General features: G+C 42.9%; 1 protein-coding gene across 1 annotated transcript in view; it reads left to right on the top strand.

Moving 5' to 3' along the window:
• Positions 1 to 23649, top strand: part of CEP126 (centrosomal protein 126) — a 543909-nt gene extending 520260 nt beyond the window's left edge. The window contains exons 11-12 of the mRNA XM_069639092.1: positions 20489 to 20553; positions 23210 to 23649. Coding sequence (XP_069495193.1) covers positions 20489 to 20553; positions 23210 to 23317 — 173 coding nt within the window. The 3' untranslated portion in view covers positions 23318 to 23649. The remainder of the gene's footprint in view (positions 1 to 20488; positions 20554 to 23209) is intronic.
• The last annotated feature ends 2622 nt before the right edge of the window (positions 23650 to 26271 follow it).

Genomic DNA, 26271 nt, shown 5'->3' with positions numbered 1-26271 from the left:
ACCAACTACTCAGCTGAAAAACTGATTGCTGCCCTTGTTTTCAGCAAACTAGACTACTGTCCAACATTCTTTTTGGTCTTCCTGTCTTCTCCTCCTCCCAACAAAGTTCTCAACTGTGCCACACTCACTATTTACATCCTACCCCGATACTCCCCACCACTACTTACTGACACCACTGTGGATGGCTTGCCATGCAAAACTACTCTCCTTTTAAGTTCCCACGCCTTGTCTTAAAATATATCAATGGTATTGCCTTATAATACCTTGATAACTGTATCTCTCTTTACTCTCCCCCTCAATCGGTACAATCCTCCTCTCCACAACCTTGCTGTCGCTCATTTCCATGCCTTCGACGCCTTCTGCTAATTCGCCCTTAAATTGTTCCTGCATAGATAAAATTAGTATGCCCCTTTTGTATATCATATACAAAAAGTCACAAGCCTGTCTGTACTTGGTCAATTCTGCTCTTTCATTCATCTCGAAAGGGCTGGAGCCCATCCCTCCACGCCGGCGCTCGTCGCTTCTGGAGAAACGCTACACATCCTGAGACTGCGATCCATGAATCTATGGCCCTGCGAAGTATCCTGTCCAAACCCACCCAAGGTATCTGCTAACTGGGTGCTGTGTGCTTGATAGGGAGAAATAGCATTCTCTTTGTCCGATGTAACCATGTTTTGGGAGCTTTTGCTTTACCTGCCCGTGTCTCTTCCACGTGCAGGCTCTGAAATGGCCGATGCAACATTGTTTATAGGTTGCTAAGCAACCCTTGTTTGACGACTGCCCGATTGGCTGCTGCCGTGCATTTGACTGCACAACCCCCATCAGAAGGCGAGAGCCGGCATCCTTTCAAAGGCACTCCTTTAAAGGCACAAGCCTGTCTGTGCCTGTCTGGGCTGCAACGGCCACACAGTGCGCTACTCTTCCCACCTGTGTCACTCCCTGCTAACCCGTACTTTTACCCCTTGTAAGCATTGGACCGCCCCCTCGCACATGCTTACCTCTCATCCCTTTCGCCAAGACTTGCGTCGCTGAAGACCACTTCAACACCATTGAACTTCCACCTGACTATACATTGTGGTAAGCTCGCCACCCTTGATTCGCTACTAAGGAATACTGGTGCAATTGCTAGTTACCTGAGCTAAATAACTCTTACAACTCACATTCCACCACCATGGCGCTTATAGCTGCGTTAGCTTGCTACTTTTAACATAGAGATTATATCCACATTTGTCTGTCTCCTCCAATGCAATCGTATTTACCCAACTGCTGTCTTTAATGCACTATTGTTCAACAATGCCGTAATGCCCCATATTACGTTGTATCCATCTGAACTTGTGTAGTAATAATATTAGTGTATCAGTGGTACCAGTCAACCTATCTATTTAGAAATTAACAGACAATCATGCTTTTTATGGTTTGGCTTGCTCACTGACCTGGTCACACGTTTGTGCACCCAGCATCTGTTTAGCCTTCACCCATTATTGTATCATTACTGTACTGTATACTTGCCCCACTATTATTATACCCACTCGATCACCATTTTGATCTACCCATCAGTGCTGGATTATAGGTACTCCTGCTTAGAATGGCTGTTGCCCTTACTGACTCAGATCTACAACACTATACTTCTAAACTCCTTGAGAACTGCTTAAGCTACCAGCTCTTTAGTCAGTCTCTCTGCATTGGTGTGCCTGTCTGTTGCCCATCGTTCACTTTATACTTTGTATTCATAGACAATGTTATGTGCCAGCACAGCGATTATTGTAATGTATCATTTGTTCACTGTGTTCTACGTACCCCAATACATACTCACAGTTGATAGCCTATCTTACAACCCCACCTCTAATCTCCGTACCAACATGTACCACCTCCAAACTAGTAACGGACGACCTAGCTTACCATGTACCAAAGGTACCAACATTTACTACGACTCAGACCTCACCCTTGCCTACTGCCCAAGGCACTACCCTCTACCTTGCCCATGCCATTTTTACCTAAAACAGCAGCCTTCCCACCGGAGGTCACCTTAGACACCAGTACAAACAACAATACATGCATCATAATACACACTAACCACACATCCTCAGCAGATCTAGACCCCCAACCCTCTTGTATTCCACCCCTTACCAATTAAAGCTTACCATTCCATAACCTCTCGCAACCTCACAGCCCCCTAGCAAGGACTGACACGCCAGAAACAACTAAGAGCAAGAACCCGAGCAAACACCTCGCCTCTCTCCACCCCAGTAGTAGGAGCCAACAGGAGACTTAGACTCTTTTCGCGTTCTCTTCACCTCCTCTATGCTCTCGGAAATCAGGATAAATCTCCACTTACTCTGCCTCGTACTACCAATAAACAGAAACTAATTTCAGTAATAGGTCATTCCAACCCACAGTGCCACCCGCCAAATGTACAGCCCCTTATCAACAAACTACTCACAAACCCAGTCCTCACTCCCTGCTCACAAAAAGCTACTAACATAACACATTTGAAAGGTGCCTTACTAAATGTGCGATCACTAGGTGTGCACGCCACTGAAGTACACAACCTCATTTTGCAAAACCATCTAGATTTTATAGCACTGACAGAAACATGGCTACACCCAGCATCAGGTCCATTACTGACTCTAGCTCTCCCATCAGATTATACCATACTTAGAGCAGACCGTCAAGACACTTTGGGAAGAGGAGTAGCCATCATCACCAAGTCCGCGCTACAGTTCAGAGTCTGTAGCATTGACCGTATAGAGGGCTTTGAGCTCCTCACCCTCAAACTAACCACGGACCCTAAAACTGCTATTAATTGACTAATATTCTACAGATCGCCAAGTTCTGCAAGTCATCTAGAAATTGACATTCCATTACTCTTGACCCCCTTACTTAAAACTAAATTCGTACTATTAGGTGACATAAATCTTGGTTTTAATGACCCCCATGACCACAAAGCCACAGCATTCCATACAGCATTACAAGAAATGCAATTCTCTCAAATCATGAATGCACCTACCCATTCTAAAGGTAGAACCCTTGATTGGATACTCACCCTAAATACTAAAGTATCCCTTATAGACATCAATAATGTCTTTTGGTCAGACCACTTTCTCATCCAATTTAACATCTCAACCATCAAAACCCAAGAAGTACCCGCTGTACCTCCCACTCCAGTATTAGTGAGAAACTCTTGTGAACTCACTCAAGACAAACTATCCCCCATCCTTAATAAATTGCTAAATGCCCAACCAATCACTACCCCTAACCCAGGTAGAATATCCCATTTCTACCACTCCTGCCTGAAAACAGCAATTGACGAAGTAGCTCCATTCAAACCTAAACTACCCAAACTGAAACGTAGTAATTCCTGGTTTCATGATGAACTCGTAGAATTTAGTAGAAACAAAAGAGCACTTGAGCACCTTACGAGAAAAGCACCCCACTAAGGAAGGTAAAAAAGAACTCCAACTCCTATCACAAAAATGTAAACATTGGTCATCGAGCATAAATCTAACCTCCTCAATCTACATATCGTCAATGCTGCATCAAATAGTAAAGAACTATTTGCCATACTCAAAGAATTCGAACCCCCCCAGTCCAATCACTGCTAGAAAAGCCTGGTGCACCACGATTCAGAACGCCCTAATTACTAAAATCAACTCCTACTTTAACAAGCCAATTTTACTTTGTCATAGTCACCCAGGACCAAGTAGCCAAAACGATTGCTTTGCTTAAACCCTCATATTGTAAAGGTGATAGATTTCCTGGTAAGTTAGTTAAAGTATGCTCCCCGAAATTAATACCCATTATCACCAGCTTCATTAATGCCTTGTTTAGCACCAACTCGGTCCCATCAGACATTAAAAAAGCTTGGGTAACGCCACTACTAAAAAAAAAAAACTCCTTGGATCCCACCATCCCTACTAATTACAGACCCATCACAACAGTCCCCTTCCTCCTAAAAATGATTAACAACATAGCCTACACCCAAGCTCACCTCGAGAATAACCATCGATTAGGTGACAGTCAATCCGGATTTCGGCCTAAACATAGTAATGAGACAGCTCAATTAGACATAAAAAATCAGATGGATGCTTTCAGAGAGACCGGTAAACTATCTATTCTGCTATTACTCGATCTGTCCGCAGCATTTGACTTAGTGGACCATGACAAACTATGCCTCACCCTATCCAATAACTTTACTTCTCACAAAATGCAACTGCTTGGATCAAATTGTTCTTGGCAGAACAAACCTTCCAGAGTTGCTATAGGCGAGGTAGCGGCAGATCCTATACCTGTCCCCCTAGGTGCACCACAAGGTTCCTGCCTCTCTCCCACTTTATACAATGCTTATACCAAGCTTCTCTTTGCAGATTTGGATGCCATGGGAGTAATATACACCAACTTTGCGGACGATATGCAGATACTTATCCCTATCACAGGAAATAAAGAAAATGATAACACTATCATAAACAAAATCTACTCCTTTATTCAAAACTGGGTGGCTACTAACAGTCTCTGGGCCTCATTACGAGTGTGGCGGTAAGGGGTTAATGGCACAGGTAAGGATGCCGGTGCTGTTAACCCCTTACCGCCGCATTCCGAGGTCCCTTAGTGTGTCCCACTAAGGCCGGCTGGTTTTACCAGCAGCTCTTAGCGGGAGCCGCTAAGGGACCAGGGAGCTAATAACGGGCCCGCTATTTGCGGGCCCCTTATTAGCTCCTTCCCCATTGCCATTGAGTCTGATGGGGAATGGTTTTCAGAATGGGGACTTACCGGGTCCTCCAAGGTTGGAATGACCTGGTAAATCCCCATACCGAGAACCCGGACCTGGTATGTGGTATGGGGGTATCCATGGCGCTAATAGCACCATGGCTACCTCCATACTCATAATGAGGCCCTCTGTCTGAATGGAGAATAGACAGAGATCCTCATTGTTGGATCTCCAGCTCAACTAAAAAAAACTGCCTCAAGGCTACACCTCTATTGATAGAGATGGCACTCCCATCCCCATCGCCAACCAAGTAAAAACACTAGGGGTCTATCTCGACTCTAGCCTCGCTATGAGCAAACACATCAACTCTCTCGCTTCCTCCACAGCCTAAACAGCCAAGCTCATCGCCCTCAGTCGCCAATTTCTCTCTACACAAAACTGTATCACGCTCGCTAGAGCACTTATTATGTCTAAATTAGACTATTGTAAGATACTCTTGTTAGGTACCCCACAAAGAAACCTAACCAAATTACAATTAATACAAAAAAAGACCTGAGAGCAGCACAATGCATCACGAAAAGAGATATTTCTCAAGTCAGAAGAGAAGCTCACTGACTCCCGATCCAAACCAGAATCCTGCACAAAACTCTCACTACCACTCATAAATGCATTACCCAGAATGCCCCCATCTACCTCAATGAATGCCTCACTTGAAAAACATCTACCAGGATCCTCAGATCCTACACTAGTACTCACCTATTCATCCCCTGCTTCAAGAACCAGTGCTTCCAACTTTAGGGTTGCAGCCCCCAGACTATGGAATCCCTCCCAACATCATCAGTAATGAAACTTCCTACATCCAATTCAAGAAATTGTTAAAAATTTGGCTTTTCAATAAATTCTAAATCCAATATACGAGGTCAGTACATAACCTCTGAAATGGCATTTCCTCTGTTGTACATATACTCACCTCTTCGACTCATGCCTCCATTTTTGCTGTTTGTTTGTTTGTTTAATTATTTAGAAAAGGTGATGCGCACCGAACCATTAGGTAGCTGGGCGCAACAGGACAAGTACACTTAAAGCTTAGTTACAGCTAATGCAATGGGTACAGACATACAGATATATATAACTTGCTACCACATACAGGTTACAGTGAGGACGTAGTGCTATAGGTCACACATTACATAATGCTGTCAGGTAGTACAGTGGGTAACCGGTGCAGTGAGTGTGGCAGACATACAGAGATAGACCTTGCTAACACTTACTGGTTACGGTGCGGGCGCGGTGCTATGGGTCACATATTACATAATGCAGTCAAGCAGTACAGTAGGTCATAGGTACAGTGAGTGTGGTAGAACCGTAGGCCGAAACTACCATGAGGCAGCAAGATAGAAGTGGGGCAGAAAAAGGGTAGCTAGTATCGGGTACAGTCCTAGTGAGGTAGGGGGGTGTTAGCGGTCATTTGTTCGTAATCAATTTAGCATGTTACGTCTGAATTTAGGGTAAGGTTGTTTATATATGTTCCTTCATTTCGTGTACACATATGTTCCGCAAAGATGAGTTTTGTTTTCCTCATTCTGTGATTAATACTGAATATTTATCCTATGCAACCAGCAAGTAACCATTCTGTAATGTAACTTATGCTTAGATACCTCCGGGTTTGGGCATATCAACAAATGCAATAAATAAGTAAATAAAAATAAATGTCTATCCCTTTGCCTTTGTCCCCAGTCTATACCCCATTTTAACTACCCCAGCATCACCTGGCGAACTCTCAGCACATGACCATTGCATATTGTAAAATCACTCCTCGCAGGGTCTTCCTCAGCCATCTGAAAATGTAACCTGTGTACGTTATTTCTGTTTGAAATGCCATCCTTTTTGTTCAATAAATACAATAGAATTATAATCATGAATCAATGATTGGATTCAACATGGATAGGGTCAGATGCACAAGATATTTTTTAGCATGGATGGATCCACACTTCTATTGCTATTTCGGCCGACAACTCAACATCCTTTGTTGCTTTAGTAAATGGGGGTTTGAAAGCGTCTGTGAATGGTACTAGGCAGCCACTCCACCCTCCCTGCCCTCCGACAAACGCTGAGGATATGGGTGTGGTCATGGGAGAAGCTCAAAGCCGTTATCACTGCTCAGTCTTTTTCCTCTATAACCTCAATTGAGGATTCTGTTTTCCCAAACTTCAACAGAGCCTGGTTATTCCTGCACTCTTTTTTTTTTCATCAGTCATTATGCCACACGCAGCTCCAGCAAATGTAGTAACGATTTCAATCAGTTCTTTCCCTGATTTTACACTTATTAATCAAAATATAACTCTTAAGTTCCATCCCATTTCCTCCATACTTTTTGGGATGTCCTCTGGAATGGGGATGAGACCGGAGTCTGTATTCGATAGGACTTTCCAGAATACAACAGAACAGGTGTGCAAGGCCATGCCACAGCACATCACCTCCCTAGTGCAATCCGCCCAATCACCAGTCCCTTTCTCTGGATCAGATGGGATGAACCATTGCAAATGCAGCTGTCCCTTGTTGCACCCAAATTGTTCTATTCCAATGCGTCTCATGCCTAACAGGTTCTAATGTTGTTTGGGTTGCCCTCGAGTTACTCATCGACAGACCCACACAACCTTTGCCTATGCTGCCTACGAACTTCACACACATGCCACCTCTGCTGTGCATGTGATTTATTTCTTGGGCCTCTGCCTGCTCTGCAAATGTGCCCAGTGGTGGGGGTGGGGGGAGGGTCTTTGGCATACAGGCCTGGGCATCCACATGCAGATTACCTGAGTGGGGGAAATCAATAAAAGGGTCTGTGACAGTCATGGATAATGAGGAGGAAGAGCCCTGGGCCCCTACACATGCGGAACCAGTTACAACTGTGCAGTTCGCACAGAGCATGGAACAGGCCCAACTTGCACACTCCTTTGTATCTCACATCCAGTGGATGGCACCGGTGCAAGACCCCTTCTTGAGCTCACCCTTTTGACCTCCACCTCATAAACAACATGAACAGTCTACAGGCCTCAGCACCCAGGCGTTGCCCAACAAATGGTATGTGCCTCAGGAGTGGGACAGAGGACTCTGCAAACTCAAGGGGATGAGTCTCTGATGAACAGGTTCCCGCACTTCATAACCGGCTGAATATGACTGCGTTCTTTAAGGACATCATGGAGGAAACCTCCCCTAATCTGTAACTCATGCCTCAGCCCTCAAGTCTACTGCCATTATATGACCACTTTGGATTTGGAGGTGGATCAGGTCAATGCCAGAGCCAAACCTATCCCAGAGGTGGTGTGAAGGAGTTTTTTTATGTTCATTGGTGCCTCTGCGTCTGTTTAGATGCCCATCATCCTCTGTCCTGGCCAGGTCTATTTTTCTAATGTCGTAGATAGTAGTCCTGTGCCATTGGGAACAGAGCAGCCTGGCATTTCGATCCAGACCCAGCGACTCCAGCTACCAGCATGAATCATTCTCCTCAAACTGTGGGGATGAATAGTGAACACCAAGGGAAAACCCCCTCCAGAGGCCAACAACAATGACCAAAACCATTAGGAAAACAACTCATTGTTGTCTTACCTTTGGCAGGATAAACCCAAGTACAGTTGTGTCCAAGGTAACCCTGAATCGCAGGCTGGTTTCTGCAATTCTTGAAGCTTACATGTTAAAGGGCAGCAGACCCCACAGGGACGCCATGCTCATCTCTTTAGGGGAGGTCAACCTCTGTCGCTTTGCAGAGACATAACCCCTTTGTTGTCATCCCCAATATCCTAAATAGTAGTGGGTCACTGCAAGGTGCAATAGGCTATAGAATGTGGAGGTGCTCCCCCAGAGCAACCTAACTGTTGCCCTACCAAAAGACACACCCTCCCCTAGTCCACAGCTAAGAGGAAGTAGGGCGGAATGGCTCGCTGGATTCAGGTCATGAGGGGAGCTTCCCTGTCTGTAAAAAAGCAAGGAAAAGGGTTAGTATCCCATTCTCTTTGTGTAGGAGCCCTTCCTTCCGTCCTTAAACTGCCCCCTAGGTAAGTACACCTAGCTGTGTGTACCGGACAGAAGATTTAAGGATCCCTTCTTGTGATATTAGTTGTAATAGAACAAAACAAAGGCAGAACATACATTTACCAGGGATGGTAGTAAGACTGGTCTTGGGGAATAGGATATCTTACGACCAAACATCGGGGGCGGGGGGTGAAACCTCTCTGAGATGCTAGGATTTCCTGCCTTCCCTAACTAAACATAGAACTTACATTTGATGGGGTTGTGAAGGTAAGAGCCTGGCTATTCCAGACAGTGTACCATAGGGAATATTTCTCCTTGCAGTGGGGCGCATCTGCTAATCAGACATCACTCCAGCGATGTAGGCCCTTATTGAACGGCATCCCGGAACCTATTCTCTTCTCTTTTTGGTGAAGCGCCATCCATTCTTGAGCCTGGTGCTATCCCAGCAGTCACTGTCTTAGGTCTTGGTGCCAGGCATCGGGACGAGTACAGAATCTCAGTTTTGGAGCCATTGTGGAATAGAATCCTAACAATAGTAGATTAATTTGTGGCTGCAACCTCGGGCCACCCCTCAGTCTTTTTTGCAAACACTATTCACTCACTTATATGTGTCATATACTGTGTTGTCAAGTTAATCACACAAATGTCCTTATTGATTGATGCCAAAAATAGAGCTATCTATAAAAGCAAAATGGAAATGGATTAACACCAGAAAGGAGAGATAACTCTCAGGTGCAACTCTTCATAATGTTTGATCTGTTACTACATTACTTGCCTGCACCTGGTGGTGGTTTCACATCTGATCTTTATATATTATTCTTATTGGAGGAGTCTTTTACTAAATTGTGTAAATCGTTATCTCTCTTTTCTGGTGCTAATATATTTCCATTTTGCTTCCCAGAATGGGACAAATGTGTGTGCCGCGCTCAAGGCTAACTCCCCCAGCCCTGGAAGCTCTCAACAGGAGAGCTTCAGAGAACCATCCTTCAAAGAGGCACATTCATAACCAAAGTGACAGCCTCACACCCGGATGTTGTATACCAACGAGCCTTTGAAGGTGCAGGCCGAATTAGACTAGTCGGGCAGAGCAGAAGGGATTGGAGGAAAGGGTCTCCATCTTGCTTTTCTATGGCCTTCTCTTTTCTTCCCGTCTCTTCCACTTCCTGTCACTTTCCACTTCAACAGGGATTGCACCCTTTAAAGCAAACCTGCTTTCATCCACTCCCCTCCGACCATTTAATTTTATTGGAAAGGGTTCTCTAGCTCCTCCTTTGATTCCTTTTGGGTCTTCAAGAAAAGAAGTATTTGTTTGGACCCTTAGAGAGAGGTCCTTTCCAAACTCCTACAACTGTGAAATGAAGGCAGGTGTTCCAAGGCAGAGGCACGCTCTGTCACCCAACCATCCCCAGGGAACATTGGGGTGACTCTTATCAGACAAAGGCCTATACCTTGCTTGATGCACCAATACCCAGGATCTTAGCTGGAGGTGAAGGTTTCCTGCAGGTGCAAGCTAAGCTCCCTGGGCTGGGAGTGATGAGGAAGAGACACAGCTTGTCCTTGAGCTCTGGATTGGGACACATAGCACCAGAGAAGCAGCTGGATTCCTGTGTTCTGCTGCTTTGAACTATACTTGCACCCAAGTTGACCCTGTTCAAATGCCTTTCAACCATTCAGGATTCTTGGTGCTGCCTTTGGCACTCTCTCTGACCCTCGAGCCGTTCTGTTGCTGCTTCGAACCAGTTTTGCGCTGCATCACGTCATCGGAGCACCTCACCTGCCCCACTCGAAAAGAAGCCCACCACTGAAGGAGTCTTCGAACCGCTGCATATTCGCAGAGCACCTCAAACAAACCAGGATCTTCACATCGAACCAAACTGTACCTTCACTTAAACTGATGGAAGTATTGTTTCGTCCGATTACCTGATCCAGTGGTACCCATCGCAATGAACAGGCTCGACTATCAAACCTAACCTGGTGGCATCTTCAAGCCACACTGTTTTGGCCCTGCATGGAACGTCATAGAGCTACATGTTGAACCCGACTCATTGCCGACCTGCCACCTGGACACAGCGACTCACCGCATTCGAGCCCAGTTTGCCCTGCATGCCCAGCGCCGCTGAGAAACCTAGCTCGATGGTGTTCAACACCCAAGAAGGAGACTAAGGTACATTTGTGAGATCCAGCCCCCGGTCTACTTTTTGGACCTCAGAGACTGCTAAGCCATGCTTTTGCACTTTTTTTATCAAAGCCATATCCTTTTAAAAATTATGTTGTTGCAATTTCTTGCTCTTCACTGCTGCTACAATACCCAATCCATGTTATGCATTTATTTTCTGCGTTCTTTCCACATGGGTGAGATTTTGCTAGTCAGTGTATAGTCAGTTATTTGTATGTTGGTGTGTTCAAATGATGTGTATTTCTATTTAACCTTGATTGGACATTTCTTTATTTTGGACTGTTGTACTAGTGCTGTTCATGCTTCTACTGTGATCAAATTCACAGCCCCCTTGAGAGTATAGCCAGCCCTTGTGCCATGTTACCACACTTGACTGATCCAAATCACAGTTGGTTTGTAGTAGTGTGAGGGCTGAGTAGGCGATTTAGCCACTACGCATCCTTGTACTCCTTCAGAGCAGTAGTCCTTTCGTCAGAGTGGCACTAACGTACTTATGACAAACGTCATTTTTGAGCTACAACACGGACACTATACCTCCTTTTTTTGTGCTCATGATGTATTGTTTGCCTCTTGTTTGTAGGGATAATGAAACAGGAAAAACGCCCCCTACAGGCTTGCTATTGCTCTACACTTTGGAAAAAAACCTAGTTTGGAAAAATGCTTAATCACTCGAAATGTGTACAGACCGGGATGCACAAGGAAGAGTGCATTTGCATTATCGATGATCAACATTCGTGGGGGCACTTGGTTAACTTAAAGCATGCAGTAACTTCTACAAGCCTGAAAAAGAAAATACAAATAAAGTCACTATAGTTCACAGGGGCCCCAAGCCTTAACAGAGGCCAAGTGCATGCCTACCCTATCTTGAAATCCTGGCTGCACCACTGCGGATGTAGAAAGAGTAACAAAAACGGGGTAGAACGTGCATTTCAATATGTGGGGTACTCTGAAATATGCTTGCGCAGCTGAGCACCCTGATGCTTATCAAGGAAGTGCATGGAGAACTGAGTGACATGTTCATTAAATGTTATGGGTGTGTGTGCTGTATAACCGCTGCCGGAAAGAGTGCAGGAGTAACCTGTGGCAGAATAGGCTGCTATTGTTGTACGTCCTGGATGAAAATAATACTCCTTGTATTGAAAATAATATTAGCTTTGTGTGCCCCGACATACATCATATAATCCTCAGAGTAGGAACTGGGAGCGCATACACAATATCGAAACAGATCTTCACTTATAATGCTAAAGTTAATGATGACCTCGAGTACATTGTAATGATGCAAGGCTGGCAGCACTTTCTGCCTGCAACCTTGAAGAGGCCGAGTGTCAGATGTCAGGCTCTTAATATGATTGGGTGCTCTGAAACATACCCCACAACCCACCAATGAAAGATCCTCCTACTCCCTCCTCCCCCACCCACATTCAGATTGTAGGGACAGCACGCTTAGACAGAAGGCTCGCCAAAATGGACAATACCAGATAGTGAAAATTACAAGTATCTGGAACCAAGTAACGAGCTAGATTACCTGGTCATTAAAATGAGACTGAACTAACACAACACTGCCTTCAAAACGAGGCTAATATTGGAACACTAGAAATGTGATCAATATGGGTTCTATGTGATTTAACCGAAATCATTTTCAGAGAGGTATTTTTTAATGAAACTATTATATCGAAAAAATCAGCAAATGTTTGTTTATTATTATTTCGGGGTCCCCCTAAAGCCCCCTGTTTCCCCGTTTTTAATCCCGCCCCAAACCCCTCCCCACCTGTTAAACCCCTTACCCCACCCCTATATATATATATAATATATATATATATATTTTTTAAATTCAATGTTTTTTCGATAAAATTGTTTAGTTATAAAATACCTCTATGAAAATGATTTGCGTAAAAAAATCAATGGATACCATCAATATGACCGTGTATACTTCAATGTGACTCTGCTTACTTATATGTGAAAAGCTCCATTTTTCTGTGTGACTGTACACTGTAGAGTTCATGCAACGGTAACTAAAAATCTCGAACACGAATTTGAAAAAGCCAAATTAACAAATCACTTGAATTTTAAATAACAGCGCGTGTTGTACGTAGGAGAAAGAGTGGTGAGGTGGAGGAATCAGTACTGTTGGGAAGGGTTTAGGTGGCCTAATAGATGTACCCCCTGGTTATTAATTAAAAAAGAAAAAAAATATTTAATTGTGCTAACATTGAAAATGTGCTTTTAAAAAAATGTTGCTCTTTTCTAATGATCACGTCCAATAAAATGGCGGAAATGGAATTAATCTGAGCAACGTACCACACCGCCAAACTTGCAATCAGGCTCAATGTAACTACTTCTTAGTTTCACTCAGTGGGAAGAGGAAGTTATTTGGAGGAGCTATTTAATTTCTGGAGATAACTAAAAGGTTGGTGGTGCCAGCCATTTAAACCTTAACACTGGCAAGATGGAACTGTATCCTTTTGGCTTTACAGAAGCCCAGCAGATCCACAAATTGATGAGGAAATATCTGTGAACCTCAAGGATGAATTGATGGTCATAAACCTCTGAGTTATTTTAGAATGCTCATATATCAGACCGGCAGACAGTATTACCTTGCATTAACGGATGCAGGGTAATACTGCACCTCTTAATGCTTTGTGTGCAGATCATTCGCTCAGTGTTCAGGTTCCTATTTCAGCTGCTAGTCCTAAAAATGTTCAGATGTTACAATAGCAGTGGCAATGTTGAGTATCATTGGTTGCAGGTGTGACGAATCAACTTCCGGGGCACCAGTGGTCCAGGGATGAATATGGGTTTCTAAACCATCAATCAACCCCACACCTCTAGTACACCAGTAGGAATACAAACAGATTGGAATACAAGTGAATTATAAAACCTCTTTGTCCAATTTCAGTAACGTGGACGGAATGGCAGGCTTATCTCCGCAAGGTCGTGATCGCTGGTTACTTGTAACACAGCGGAAATACAATTATTACCCAATGATAAAAGGTACTGTACAGGCAAGGTTGTATAAAAATATCTACTTTATTATTACTACAACAGACAGTTCTAGCACAACAAAATACAACCCACCCTGTAAAGGAATACAGAAGATAGACCGTTTCATGAAGGAAATTAATGCACTCTGGATACTGATAGGAGGGTAGTTGGTAAAGTAATCAGTCTTACAGTTCAAGGTTAATTGGTTCCAGCACCAAGGGGGCAAAAGGCTGTAACTGTCTCTAGCGGCCTTCAGAGAAGGAGCAAGGGGGCAGAACCATAATGTACCTGGTGCTGAAGAAGGTCTTGGTGATCGACAGTGTTGGGGCGGTTCCAGGGTGCTTTGCAGCCCTTGAGAACAGTTAGTGGTGGGAGACAGCTGCTCAGATGGTCTCCCGTAACCCTTTCACTGACATTTGAACGGTTTACCCTAGAGTCCATAGATGGTGGCCTGCATGCACTGTGCGCAGTACAAATATCCTTTAACTTTAACATTAACATACTTTACACACCACAAGGGGAAAAGTGCCCTGTCATATCAGTCAGTTTCTGTGAAAAAATATAGTTTTTAATATGTGACTATGTCATCATTTTCTTAGAGTATTAAATGTGCATGACTACATGTGTATGAAGAAACGTGCCACAATTGCACGTTCCATCCATTTCAAGTGTCCTGAAGAAGGTTCCGAAGGAGCCCACACAATAGATTGTTTCATGATGTTTCTCTCTTAGAATCTAGAAACACTAATAGGTGTAGACACCAAATAGTGAGGGCGAATGCATATACATTAATTTGGTACCAGCCACTAACCTCACAAAACATTTGTTTCAAATAGAAATAGGAAACGGATGACAGTTTGGGTTCATGTTTCAAATATCAATTGGACATGGTTTGTTGGATATAACGATTCTTATGTGTATTCTTCCATTTTTACAATGGTATAACTATTAAAATATGTGTGTGTTTTCACTGACCTATTGTACTACTGTTTAATTGAGTTAACACAGATGTGCACAGCTTGAACTGGGGCGACTCCCACGACCTGACCTAAGTGTGTAAAAGCAGTGTAGCTACTTGTGGAACTTGTATGTTGGTTGGACATTGTGGGGGTGCCACAGCCATGCGTGTGAGCCAAACATTGCAGTCTTCATAGTTCACACGCTAGTGCTGCAATAAAAATGTCTTACAGTCTACCATCAGCCACTCGATTTATAAGCACTCTGCCTGTCCTTCCCAGAAGCCCTGTGAAACACGACCATTGGCAAAGCCACTGAAATCCTGTTTAAAACGAGCATTGCCAAAGCCAGCATTTTTGGCTTGTGCATAAGGTTTAAGTTTTTGCCAGTCACTGCTATTATATTCCCCGATACTCCGCAAAAGCCCAAACTGTTGGTATTTCCAATGCTTGTTTGGAAATCTGATCACATTTCTGCTGCCCAATAATCTTTGGGTTTGTTGACTATAGACAACCGTATCTAATGTTGAGTTCTGGCTTTGATTGGAAATGCCCTCGTTATGTGCCTATTTGCTCCTTGCAATCTTGTAAGGCTGCTAAATTGGAGGAGAATAGGTCCCGCAAAACATGTATGCGTATTTGGAATACTATTCACCAAAATATTTGGATGTGTACTTCTTTTGATCGATTTAAAAAGAGACTAAAGCCATATTTTTTAAACAGGTTAGATGGATATTTTGTCCGATCAGTGTTAGCTTTACTTCTCCCAGTTTCCTCTTATATTTATTTATTTGTGTAATATGTGTTTTGTTTATAGCACCTTTTGGTAGTTTGTGCTTAATAAAAACTATTTTCTGCTGCTACTAGTACTTCTAACTGCACAAAGGGGACAGAGGTGCACCTCCTTCATTTTTCACAAGTGGGTCCACAAGCATTCTTTGTTTGCTAATTTCAAAGCTCTAGTTATTTGTGAGTTCGTCATGCAATTTAAATAGTGCAGAAATGCACGCTTTGGGCACCTGCCATGCGCCATTGCAGAAAGGGTGCAATGGACTTCTAAATGTGTACATCTGTGATATTTACTGCATCCAATTATTTTTGCCAAAAACAGTTTGTAAATTGCATTATCTATGTGTGGGGAAGAGTGCATAGATGTGGTGTCACTGCCTTTATGGACGTTTGGTATTTGATGTCCTCTTTTAGCACCACATGCAACTCACGCTCGCGCCTTTGGGTGTGGCCTTTGTGTGTGGCTGTGGGAGGTGCTGTTTCAACTTTAAACAGTTGAGAGATATTTTTTTCTAAAGAGACAGCAGGGAGAGAGAGAGACATAGGGATAGCAAGAGAGAAAGTGAGAGAGGTTATGTGTCTCTCTCTGGCAAAGTTGTCAGTGTTGAATACTTCTTGAGGGGATCCCCCTCCCCCCCGAGTGGCTCAATTGCACATCAGCAATTTATGAAATTTTGGCAGTGGTGGACAGTTTTGAGGTTAGGCGCCCTGACGGGAAGGAGGATGTGTTAAGGGGCTGCAAATGGTAGCAGGTTGTAGTCACCCTGCCAAGGTGCCTACGTCAAGGAATTTTTAAGAAGGGGTGTTGCTACCATTAATTGCGCACACAAACATGGTTATTAAAGCTCATTGACCATTATTTAATGCAGATCAAAAACAGCCAAAAATAGCCGACACGTGTTACGAGCTTCAACGCTCTTTTTCCAGGCTGCAAAGTTATATCCATAAGTTTTGCAAGTATACATATTTGACATAATCATATGTAACCAACCAAATGTAGCAAAACCACCAGGCCCAAACAAACAAAGGGGTGGGCAGGCCACGATAATATTAGATATCGGACAGAGGTAATAGGTACCCAACACAATGAATCCAATATGCATTGACAAGAATAACCAATAATTAAAGAAACACCACATATTGATTAAGAAAATTCATGAAAAGGATATGGGGTATTGGCAATAGAATTAGCCAATCGTTGAGGTAAATTGACACACATAGTGAGAGAAGACAGAAGATAAGAAAAAAATAATAAAAGAATTATGGTAGTAAGTTACAGGAGCGCCGCTAACACATGCGAGGCTCCTGTCCCTTTCACTACGTGCAGAAACACCGGTTAGCAGTCTTTCGCGCAGACCCCTGCTGAATTGTTCTAAGCAGGGGCCATACGCATGTGACTGTCTCGTTAATTAGCGTGGTTTAATGGGTCCCAATTAGCACCTTAACACGGTTGTTTTTTTTTTTTCTCCCCGTGAATTTTGTGCTACTGCCATGCTGACCTTCACGCTTGGTACACTTGTCATCTGTAAATAGTGGTTAATTGCAACTGCAACAATATAGGTATGTTTTGCATGCCTGCATTTATTTTATTTCAATCTTGATCACCACACAAATCATAGGTAACACATATAATTTCTTATATTTGCAGTGGAGCCGGTGAATGCATCTTGTATATAATTTTTCTAATCGTATTCCTTCATAGGTAAGGCTATTCCAGTTAATCACTTTTATGATTTGCACAACAATTAATTGAATTATAAAGGCTTCAATATATAATGTGCCCGGGGTGTTTTTACTGCGGAATGTTGATATATCATTTCCCCCTTCTCTGTTGCCTTATTAGTTTCCTGTTTCAAGAACCAACAAGGTAATTTACTTTCTTTTTGTTGGATGGAGCAAAATTTCTGGTTAACCAAATTGCACAATGGGTGACCATGGTTGTGCAAACATGATTGCTCTTACTGCCATAATTCTCTTATTCATTTTATTCTGATCTTCTGTCTTCTCTCACTATGTGTGTCAATTGACCTCAAATATTGGCTAATTCTATTGCCAATACCCCATATCCTTTTCATGAATTTTCTTAATCAATAAGTGGTTTTTCTTTAATTATTGGTTATCATTGTGTTGGGTACCTATTACTTCTGTCCGATATCTAATATTATCGTGGCCCCCCCACTCTCCCTTTGTTTGTTTGGGCCTGGTGGTTTTGCTACATTTGGTTGGTTACATATGATTATGTCAAATATGTAAACTTGCAAAGCGTATGGATATAATTTTGCAGCCTGGAAAAAGAGCGTTGAAGCTCGAAACACGTGTCGGCTATTTTTGGCTGTTTTTGATCTGCATTAAATAATGCTCAATGAGCTTTAATAACCATGTTTGTGTGCGCAATTAATGGTAGCAAACCCCTTCTTAACAATTACACATCAGCCACTGCGGACAAAGGGCGGTGTCTGATAGTGCTTCTGCTGGTGGTGTACATTATTGTGATTTAGTGGGCCCCGCGGCGATGGAGAAATGAGCCATAGGATCTTGTGCTACATAGGAACCAGTGCTAGCTTTTTAGCCACTGGATTGTGGACTCAGAGCTGTGAGTTCATTTTTCCCATTGTAAACATGAGGTGGCAAGTCTACATTGCTTGTGACTAACAAGGATGCCGATGACCCTAATGACATCTATGAACAAAGGAAGGGAAGGCATTAAGAGATGAATTGTAGGAAGAATTGACTGTGGGACGGACACGGGAAGGGAAAGAGAATGGGAGGGGTACTGGAGCATTGTCAGGCACAGCAAGTCAGGCTTGCACCCCATATGCTAAGACTATTTATTTCAATGTAAACAAGGGCGTGGGAGTTCCTCTACTGACAATGAACATGGCTCAAATACACTGTTCTGTGCGATTTCTCCCACTCAAGAGGGTCTGCAACCACGTTTTAGCTCACTGCCTCCTTCACAGAGGAGAAATATCCATTTGCATTTTAGTCTGGCCCCACCCACAACGGCAGTCCAAGACCGAAATGCTATCCTCTGAACAAGAGTACCCTCAGCAACCCCAGACACGTGTTGCGGTCTTGTTAGGCCTCATAAGTGAGGTGGAGCTGTGCCTCTCTAAGGCACAGCAAGCGAGGAGTCCACGTCTGAATTACACTGGGGTGCCTTTCAACAGAGCAGACAGCACCAAAGTTATACCCGGTTGATCTCCTGCTGAGTTGGGGCTGATTTCCCTGCATGGTATAATTACCTCTTGACACAGCCTATGGGTGAGGGGGTGAGGGTGTGGGGTTGTCTGTGAGTGTGTGTGTATTTGTCTGTGTAGGGGAAGTTATGTATATATAAATATGTGAAGAAGCTGGAATGTTCCCTTTTTCACAAATGGGAATAAGATGTTGCAAATGTGCAAAAACGTCTAGCCTGAAAAGTTTCTATCAGAGATATCGTGCACTTGCAGAGTTCTCGAAGGTTTGCATGTAAGATGAATTGATCTTTTCTGTCCTGGTTAAGGTTTTGCATTCTGAGGCACGTGATGTCGTGTTTCGTTTATAATTGTCCCGGGATGCAAACAGAAAAGCAGGAATGAATGGGGAATGCTCACCTTATGCAGGAACTTTGAGAGCTCTGTACACATATTTACCATATGATTCCTAAAAAAAGAAATATGGTGCGTATTTAGAGAAATTAATTACGTCGTGCAAGTTTCATTAGGGCCTCATTACAATGTGACAGACTGGGCAGATTTTTTCGATGAAATACTGCTGTAGTGGTTCAAACAACCTCTGTAAAAAAAAATGTAAAAAATCGGTGCACAAAATGTTTATTCTGACCATTTAATTCATTATCTGAGAAAGGTGGTGAGAGGGTAGACATTACCCCTATGCATTAACACTCATGTACTACCCTAAGCCTCCTTTACAGTTACACACACTTTTTTCCAGTTGTTTTTCAACAGTCTCTCACAGATGTCCTTCATATTAACTCTTACATAGCACGGCTACCCAAAGCCATGTTGCAATGGAAAGTTAAATGTGACCATGTGTAGTCCCTTCTCCCCGAGACCTGGCAGCCATTTTCTTCCCCTTTTTTTTCTCGATTTGCAAAATGGTTTCCACACAAAATGGCTGGTGTAAGTGCCTTGTAGCAACACTCCAAAGTTTTTGCTCTGTCTCACCTAGTTTTAAACAGAATGTTCTACTCTCATTGAGTGGAATGGTCTAAGAGAAATGATGCCCCCCTTCTGAGGCCTTAATGCCCCTTTTACCTCTTTGATTATTATCAGGATTTTAACTTGGACTGATGGCCACTAGCACTTTTTAATACCCAGGAGTACAGCTTGAACAAAATCTTATTTTCAACTTGCAATATTAGCCATTGACTTTGCCTGTGGTGTGGTTCAAAGCAATACACTTTTTCTGCATGCCAATTGCCACAGAAAACGCACGTTGAGGTGGTGTTAATACGTAACTCTTTGCAGAGCACTGCCACTAAATATATTGCTTGCCTTCACAAACCTTACGTCCATCTGGTCCTATGTGTACTCCCAAACATTTCTACAGTGTCTTCTCCCCTCGATGCCATAAAATGGCACTTGCACTACTTTAGATACCTAAGGAAGGATTCGCGAAGTTTATGGAGGGTAAGAGTACTTAGAAGCTTTTTTTATTTCCTCTGTCCCACCTCCTGTGATGGCAACAGTCAAAACTAGCGTATGCTACCAATTCAACCAAAAATGTAATTAAACCTAAAACTCCCAAACAGAAAATGTTTATAAAGCAAAATGCTACACAAACTAGACATCCTCGTCCGAGTCTGTTACGTTCCATGTTATGCTTAATTCTATTTTTCTCTCTCTTTAGTTGTTCAGGAAACCATAATCAGGAACCCATCTTCTGCGAGTGTTCTGCAAATAACCTCTCCTCTGGTAAGAATGAAGAACGATCTCCTCTTGATAATGATATACGCCAGAAGCTGGACTCAAAAGTATGTGCAGAATAGATCCCAGCCCCAAAAACATGTAGGATGTACAGCTGGCTTGGAGACGCTCAATGCAGCTGGGAGGCTCTGGGCTTTCTCTGGCGAGATCCGGGCTTGAGTGATTCCAGTGCCGCAAGTGGTGGCTGCACAGGTTCAGTGGTTGGGAGGCGTCTGCGTTTAGGCCTGCAGGGGTGGACTGAGTAATCGGTCATTCACTACTGGCCCTCACTTCTCTTCATCTGCACTTGCACTTTATTTAGCGTCACCTTTATACTGTGAAAGACCGGCTGTGAGGTTTCAGGGGCTCTGGCGGTGCCACTCTGCTTCTTTCCCCCTCAACTGTGGTGCCAGTGGGGTGGGGCAAATAGTGCAGATTTGCAATTGCACTTCACATCTGTAAATTTCTTCAGAATGCGGATACATTTTAAAACATAGAAGAAACCCAACTGCTGCATTTGTTTCTCTCTGAAATTAACAGTTTAGACGCCTAACTGCCTATTAAGAAAAATGTTGGTGTATGCAGCATTGTGGATTTAGCTCGATTTTAGATGATTCCTGGTGGTACCATGCATGGGGAACTCTCCAGATTCCCACTCATTAACCTGCAAGGTGATCTTTTCTGGTGTTTATTTGTCCTTCTCAGCTTTTTGGTGTCAACTTGTTCTGCCTCTGCTAAGGGAGACCGGCACAGATCTGGAAAAGCAGTCAAGCAACAGGTGTACACAACCCAACTTTTGCCAGTTCCCACACACGCTGCCCCTGCTATCAGGGATATAAAGATTCTGGGTCCTCTGGTCCTGCTTCAGAAAGGTGTTCTCTCCCTAGAACCCATCAATCGCTAATTGTTGGGCTGTCTGCTGCAGCTGAATGTCTCTCTTACTCTCTTACCGGTTCCCCAAATTTACTTGAAGTGTTTCGAGCTCCGGCCCGGAGAGACTGCTTAACTTGTTCACTCTATCTTGCCATTCACTCTCAGGTGCTTGGCACAATTCCACAGCAGTGTGTAGAGGGCATTCAGATCGTTGTGAATCTGCTGGTGGAACAAGACCAGCTGCACCGTATTCCAGCATCATTCCGCTGGAAGATTCATGCTAACTTGTCCCCTTGTCCCTGGGCCTCTGTGCAGCGACACTTGGTAGCAGGTCTATATTCCGACACCTATTTTTGTGCGTTTCGCTCCTTTCAGCAGTCCCGCACTTGCGCACCCTTTCTTAACACCCGCCTCAGAACACACATTCTTTTCCCGATCCTGCAGAGTCCCTCCTGAATGACTTTTGCCTTCTGGCATTGCCCAGAGCAATTGCCAGTGATTAAGAATAATTCATAACCACCAACCATCAACCTTCTGGTTTGCATCATGCCTTCCCGCATGCCAGGATGCGCAATGCCTTCTACCGGCATGCGCTTCAGTGTGGTGTGTATACTGCCAGTCTGATTATACTGGCCTATTGAAAGGCTGGCATATCCCTGCCATCAATATGAATCAGAATGGAGCGTTCCCCCCTCAGGATGCTAAGGGATTTCGTAGGTAAGCTTTATGGCTTTCTCCTTGCCCCCGCCCTATTACATTTTACGGTGCTCATTTGCAGCATAACCTTTTTTTGTTATACTCATAGACTCACCAACGGTTTGGTAACAATTCTTTAACAGGCTTGGATCCATTGCATTGATTTGACCTGTTTTATCTAATACTGATGTGACGTGTAATCTGTCCTATCCGCCTATTTTCCGTCACAACCTGTGATCTGACGCCCTTTTACGTTACATTGTGCCTAACAAACCTTTCATGAATAAATAAATTAATGCATTTCCCTCCCTTGCACATAGACTCTGAGCCCCGTTCAGAAAGCTTGAAAACCGGAAAAGTATAATTAATGGAAGAAATATTAAAGTAAAAAGGCCCGTTTTAAAGTAATGCATTTAAACAGAGTGGAGCTCATTTCCAAGTTCCTGGAGCATAAATAAAGGTGCTAAAGATAAGTGTAAAGGTACTACACCTGTCTTGACGCCTTTATTTACGCTCTGTGACATTTTTGGAGGCAGAGGAGGGGCACAGAAAAGAGTTGCGTTTGCACCTCGTTTTTCACCTCCGCCTCCAGAAATCAATTGGGTTCAAGCCAGCATGTCAGAAACCAATGGAATCCGCCTGCTCTTTACACCAGCAAAAAGCCGGCGGTCCCATAAGAATCCATTGTAATCGCTGCCTTCCATGCATACATGGTAGTCGGAATTTACTCTATATCACTGCAAACTGCAAAAGCAATGGCATAAAGGGGACCTGTTTTCACCTAAGTGAAAAGGTAACCGGCCCAATTGACACTTAGTGTGTTCTTATTAAAATTTTCTTTTAAATAAATAATAATAATGAGATCTTCCTACCCAGTAAAAGAGCTGGTAATCCCGTGCACGGTAGAGTTCATTGGAAGAACCTTTACTAATTATGCCTTTTTTTTGCCTTCTGATGTGTCTTTGATGGGTGTCAGTCAGCAGGTGAAAGCATTACTAGTTTATGATTGAATCTCAGTGTAACATATGTTATATGTTAATGATGGACAAAAGAAATCCTTTCCTGATCCTTATAATGATTATTACCTGCATTCCAGAATCTTAAGCAATATACATCATCGCAGGCTACAGACACAAACTCTCAAGTACAGCGGTACCGCAGTATATCAGCGGACAATCGAACAAGACTGCTGAGAAAATTCTGATCCTGTATGGAAAGCTGTGAAGCAACATCAAGAAAGCCACGCATCTATGCACGTAAAAGATCTCATGGCATTCTGACAAGTATATGCACAGCAAAATCAATGGCAAACTTAAATAATAACATTACAACGGTACCTGGGAACTGATCATCCTTTTCTTTAAAAAAAAGCACTTTATTGTAAAATACTGTATATTTTTGTAAGATTGTAAATACCTCATGCTCTTTTTAATGATATGTAACTTTATTGTATCTGGCGTTAAAGAAAAAGAGAAATTATTTTCCTACTCTGTTTCAAATGATGCACGATTTTCCCAATTAAAGTTTTATGTTTTTTTTAAATCGATAACAACAGTTTTCTGGTATTCTTTATTCTACAAACTAACGTGTCTGCGCACTACGTATCCCTGTGTTCCAGAAATCCCAAAAAAATATGATTGTAATGTTTCCATTTGAACGTTGTTCTCCTCTGCTTCAACCCTTGGCAGCCAATCACAAAAACGCAATAGGCTTCACTATGAGGTTGGCGGATTTGTTGATGGTAAATCTGCAAAACTCCTTTACCGATACTGCCACTTGCTCTTGCAGTAGATTTACCATGCTACAAGTGATGGGGTGGCAGTGTTATTCTCCTCTGTGAAGTCCTGTTGGACTTCATTGGGGTTGGGATTTACCATGGGCGTGCATTTTGACTTTGGTATGTGTTACATTTTTCTAGAGCCAAACCCTCCAGCTAATTGCTGGATTGTTTACTGCAATGCTGGACTCTTAGAAAGGCCCAAGCACAGAAAGTGTGCATATGTTAGTTGAGTACTATTAAATACATCCTGTAATCAAGTTTAGAAGGTAGGTTGCAGAGACAGGAAATGGTGGATAGACAGTTGCCACCACCGTGGTCTTTTCAGATACCCTGCCATCTTCGAACATTATTGATAAAAACTGTTTTGTAGATCTAACAAAAGGGAGTTTGATACCTGGCAACGCTTTTGGGGAAGAATGAACAGACTCCCTGCTGTCAAACAGACTTGTTATGCAGTGCCCTTGCATCTTGACTAAGACAGCATTTACTGCTGACATTTTGGAATGGTAGTATTCTACTAACATGCTTTTTATTTGTATGTGTCATCTGTGTGCTATACATGCGAAAACACTTGACACTGTGGTAAGATGTTCATTAAAAGGGTCCAGACTACAGCCACAGAGTCTCCTTTGTTATTCTTTCCACACCCATTTGTTTCTCAGCTCTCTATGCTGCCATTTTGGACAGCACCCAATTGCTTGTTTGTTAAAGCTGTTCCTTCTCTGTCAAGAGAGCGGGTAGTAGCCTGGTGTTACAGACAAGGCTGAAGTTTATTTCTTATAAGAAGCTGCTAAATAAAAAAACATCTTAATGGTCAGATTGTTGAGCTTTCTAGTGTAAGAGGATTCAATTCAACACTACAGCTAAGTCAACGCCTAGTCTATAATACTGAATGAAAACCCTTATTGATATATCTTTAGGTCCAGTTCATGCGTTCTGGATGACTACCCCTATATAACACCCCTCTCTTGGAATCCCCCTGACCCCACTGAGCCAAGAAGTAGTTCTGTTTTGCAAGTTAAAAGGGTTTATTTGATAATTTAAACAATAGGTATATATATGACACTTTATAATAAATTAATAATTGAATATCACACTTAATCTGATATGATACAGATTAACAACAGAGAATCTGGCACTAGCCCACTTCTTTATAATTACTAAGGAGTTGAGATGAAATGGATAAGGTAGCACACTGGTAAATAGGTACAGAAGGATAATGTGGTAGAGAATGCTTTATAGGGTTCAAGGAAATGCAAGGTTGAATGAATGAAATGCAGTATAGAAAATACTCAATATGATTTCAACAAAACAATGTAATCCCTTTTCTGTGGCTATTCACTCCCCCCCTCTTTATGCAATGCAAGGAAATGGGAGGAAAGCACACAGTTCTCAGAAATGCAATCAATGTAATCAGTTCAATCCAGCAAGCTTAGACAACAGAAAACAGATAGGAGTTTTGAAATCACAGGCCCAAATTGCTTTGATATGTGCTAGCAATGGATGAGAAATATGCTGGGAATGCTTTTTAATTCCCTTTCAGAGGTTCAGGGTGAGTGGTATCTAGTTAATATTAGTCCAGGCTCACACTAGCAATGATGCAGGGATAGTTAGCAGGTTAAACGAATTTCTGGCAAATGGAAGGCAAGCAGCAGCAGTTTTTACATGTGAAGAAATTTGCAAATCGCGGTAAAATTCGCGAATGCGTGTTCCGCGATTGCGGTAAAACTATAAGGGGTAGGAATGCGGTTCTAGGTTCGTAGGAAAGCCACGATTCTAAGCTTTCAAATAAAAGTTATTGCAAGTCTCTAGCACAAACGGTTGCGGAGATATGAGCGATTTTGTGAAGGTCGTTTTTCAGATTTGAAATTTTAAAGTTCAAAAAGACAAGTGCAGCTTTACAAATGACAGGTGACAGTTAGGAGGCAGTTCTACTTAGATCAAATAGATTGAATTATATTATTTTAACTAGGAGATTGGTTCTGCACAGTTTCTAGGTACTCACACTATATTCTTGAGTGAAATGGGCCTCGCCATGGATCTGGTCAGGTTTTAAACTCGCCTCTGGTCTCTGCACTTCACAGTGATCTGGGTCAGCTCTCTCTGGTTCTGCTAACAGGTCAGCTCTACTCTGCTTCTGGTCTGGCCTGATGGATTTGAAGTCTCTATGCTGCTCTCTGAAGGTTGATGGAGGTAAAGTATGGATCTCTGGATGTTGTATGGTCCGGCAGAGTGCGTTGCAGCAAATGGAATTGAAGGTCTATCTGTCCTGCCTGTCTGCTTTTATGTGTTTAGAATGTGGGTGTGTTCTAGCACCACTGACCCTACCTCTCTCTCAGCTTCTAATTGGTCAAACTTCCATTTCTTATTTGATTGGG

The sequence above is a fragment of the Ambystoma mexicanum genome, chromosome 7q (genome assembly GCF_040938575.1).
Source record: "Ambystoma mexicanum isolate Mex_15411 chromosome 7q, UKY_AmexF1_1, whole genome shotgun sequence".
In the NCBI taxonomy this organism is placed as follows: domain Eukaryota; kingdom Metazoa; phylum Chordata; class Amphibia; order Caudata; family Ambystomatidae; genus Ambystoma; species Ambystoma mexicanum.
The sequence above is the reverse complement of the archived record's forward strand: the minus strand, read 5'-3'. Positions and strand labels throughout refer to the sequence as shown.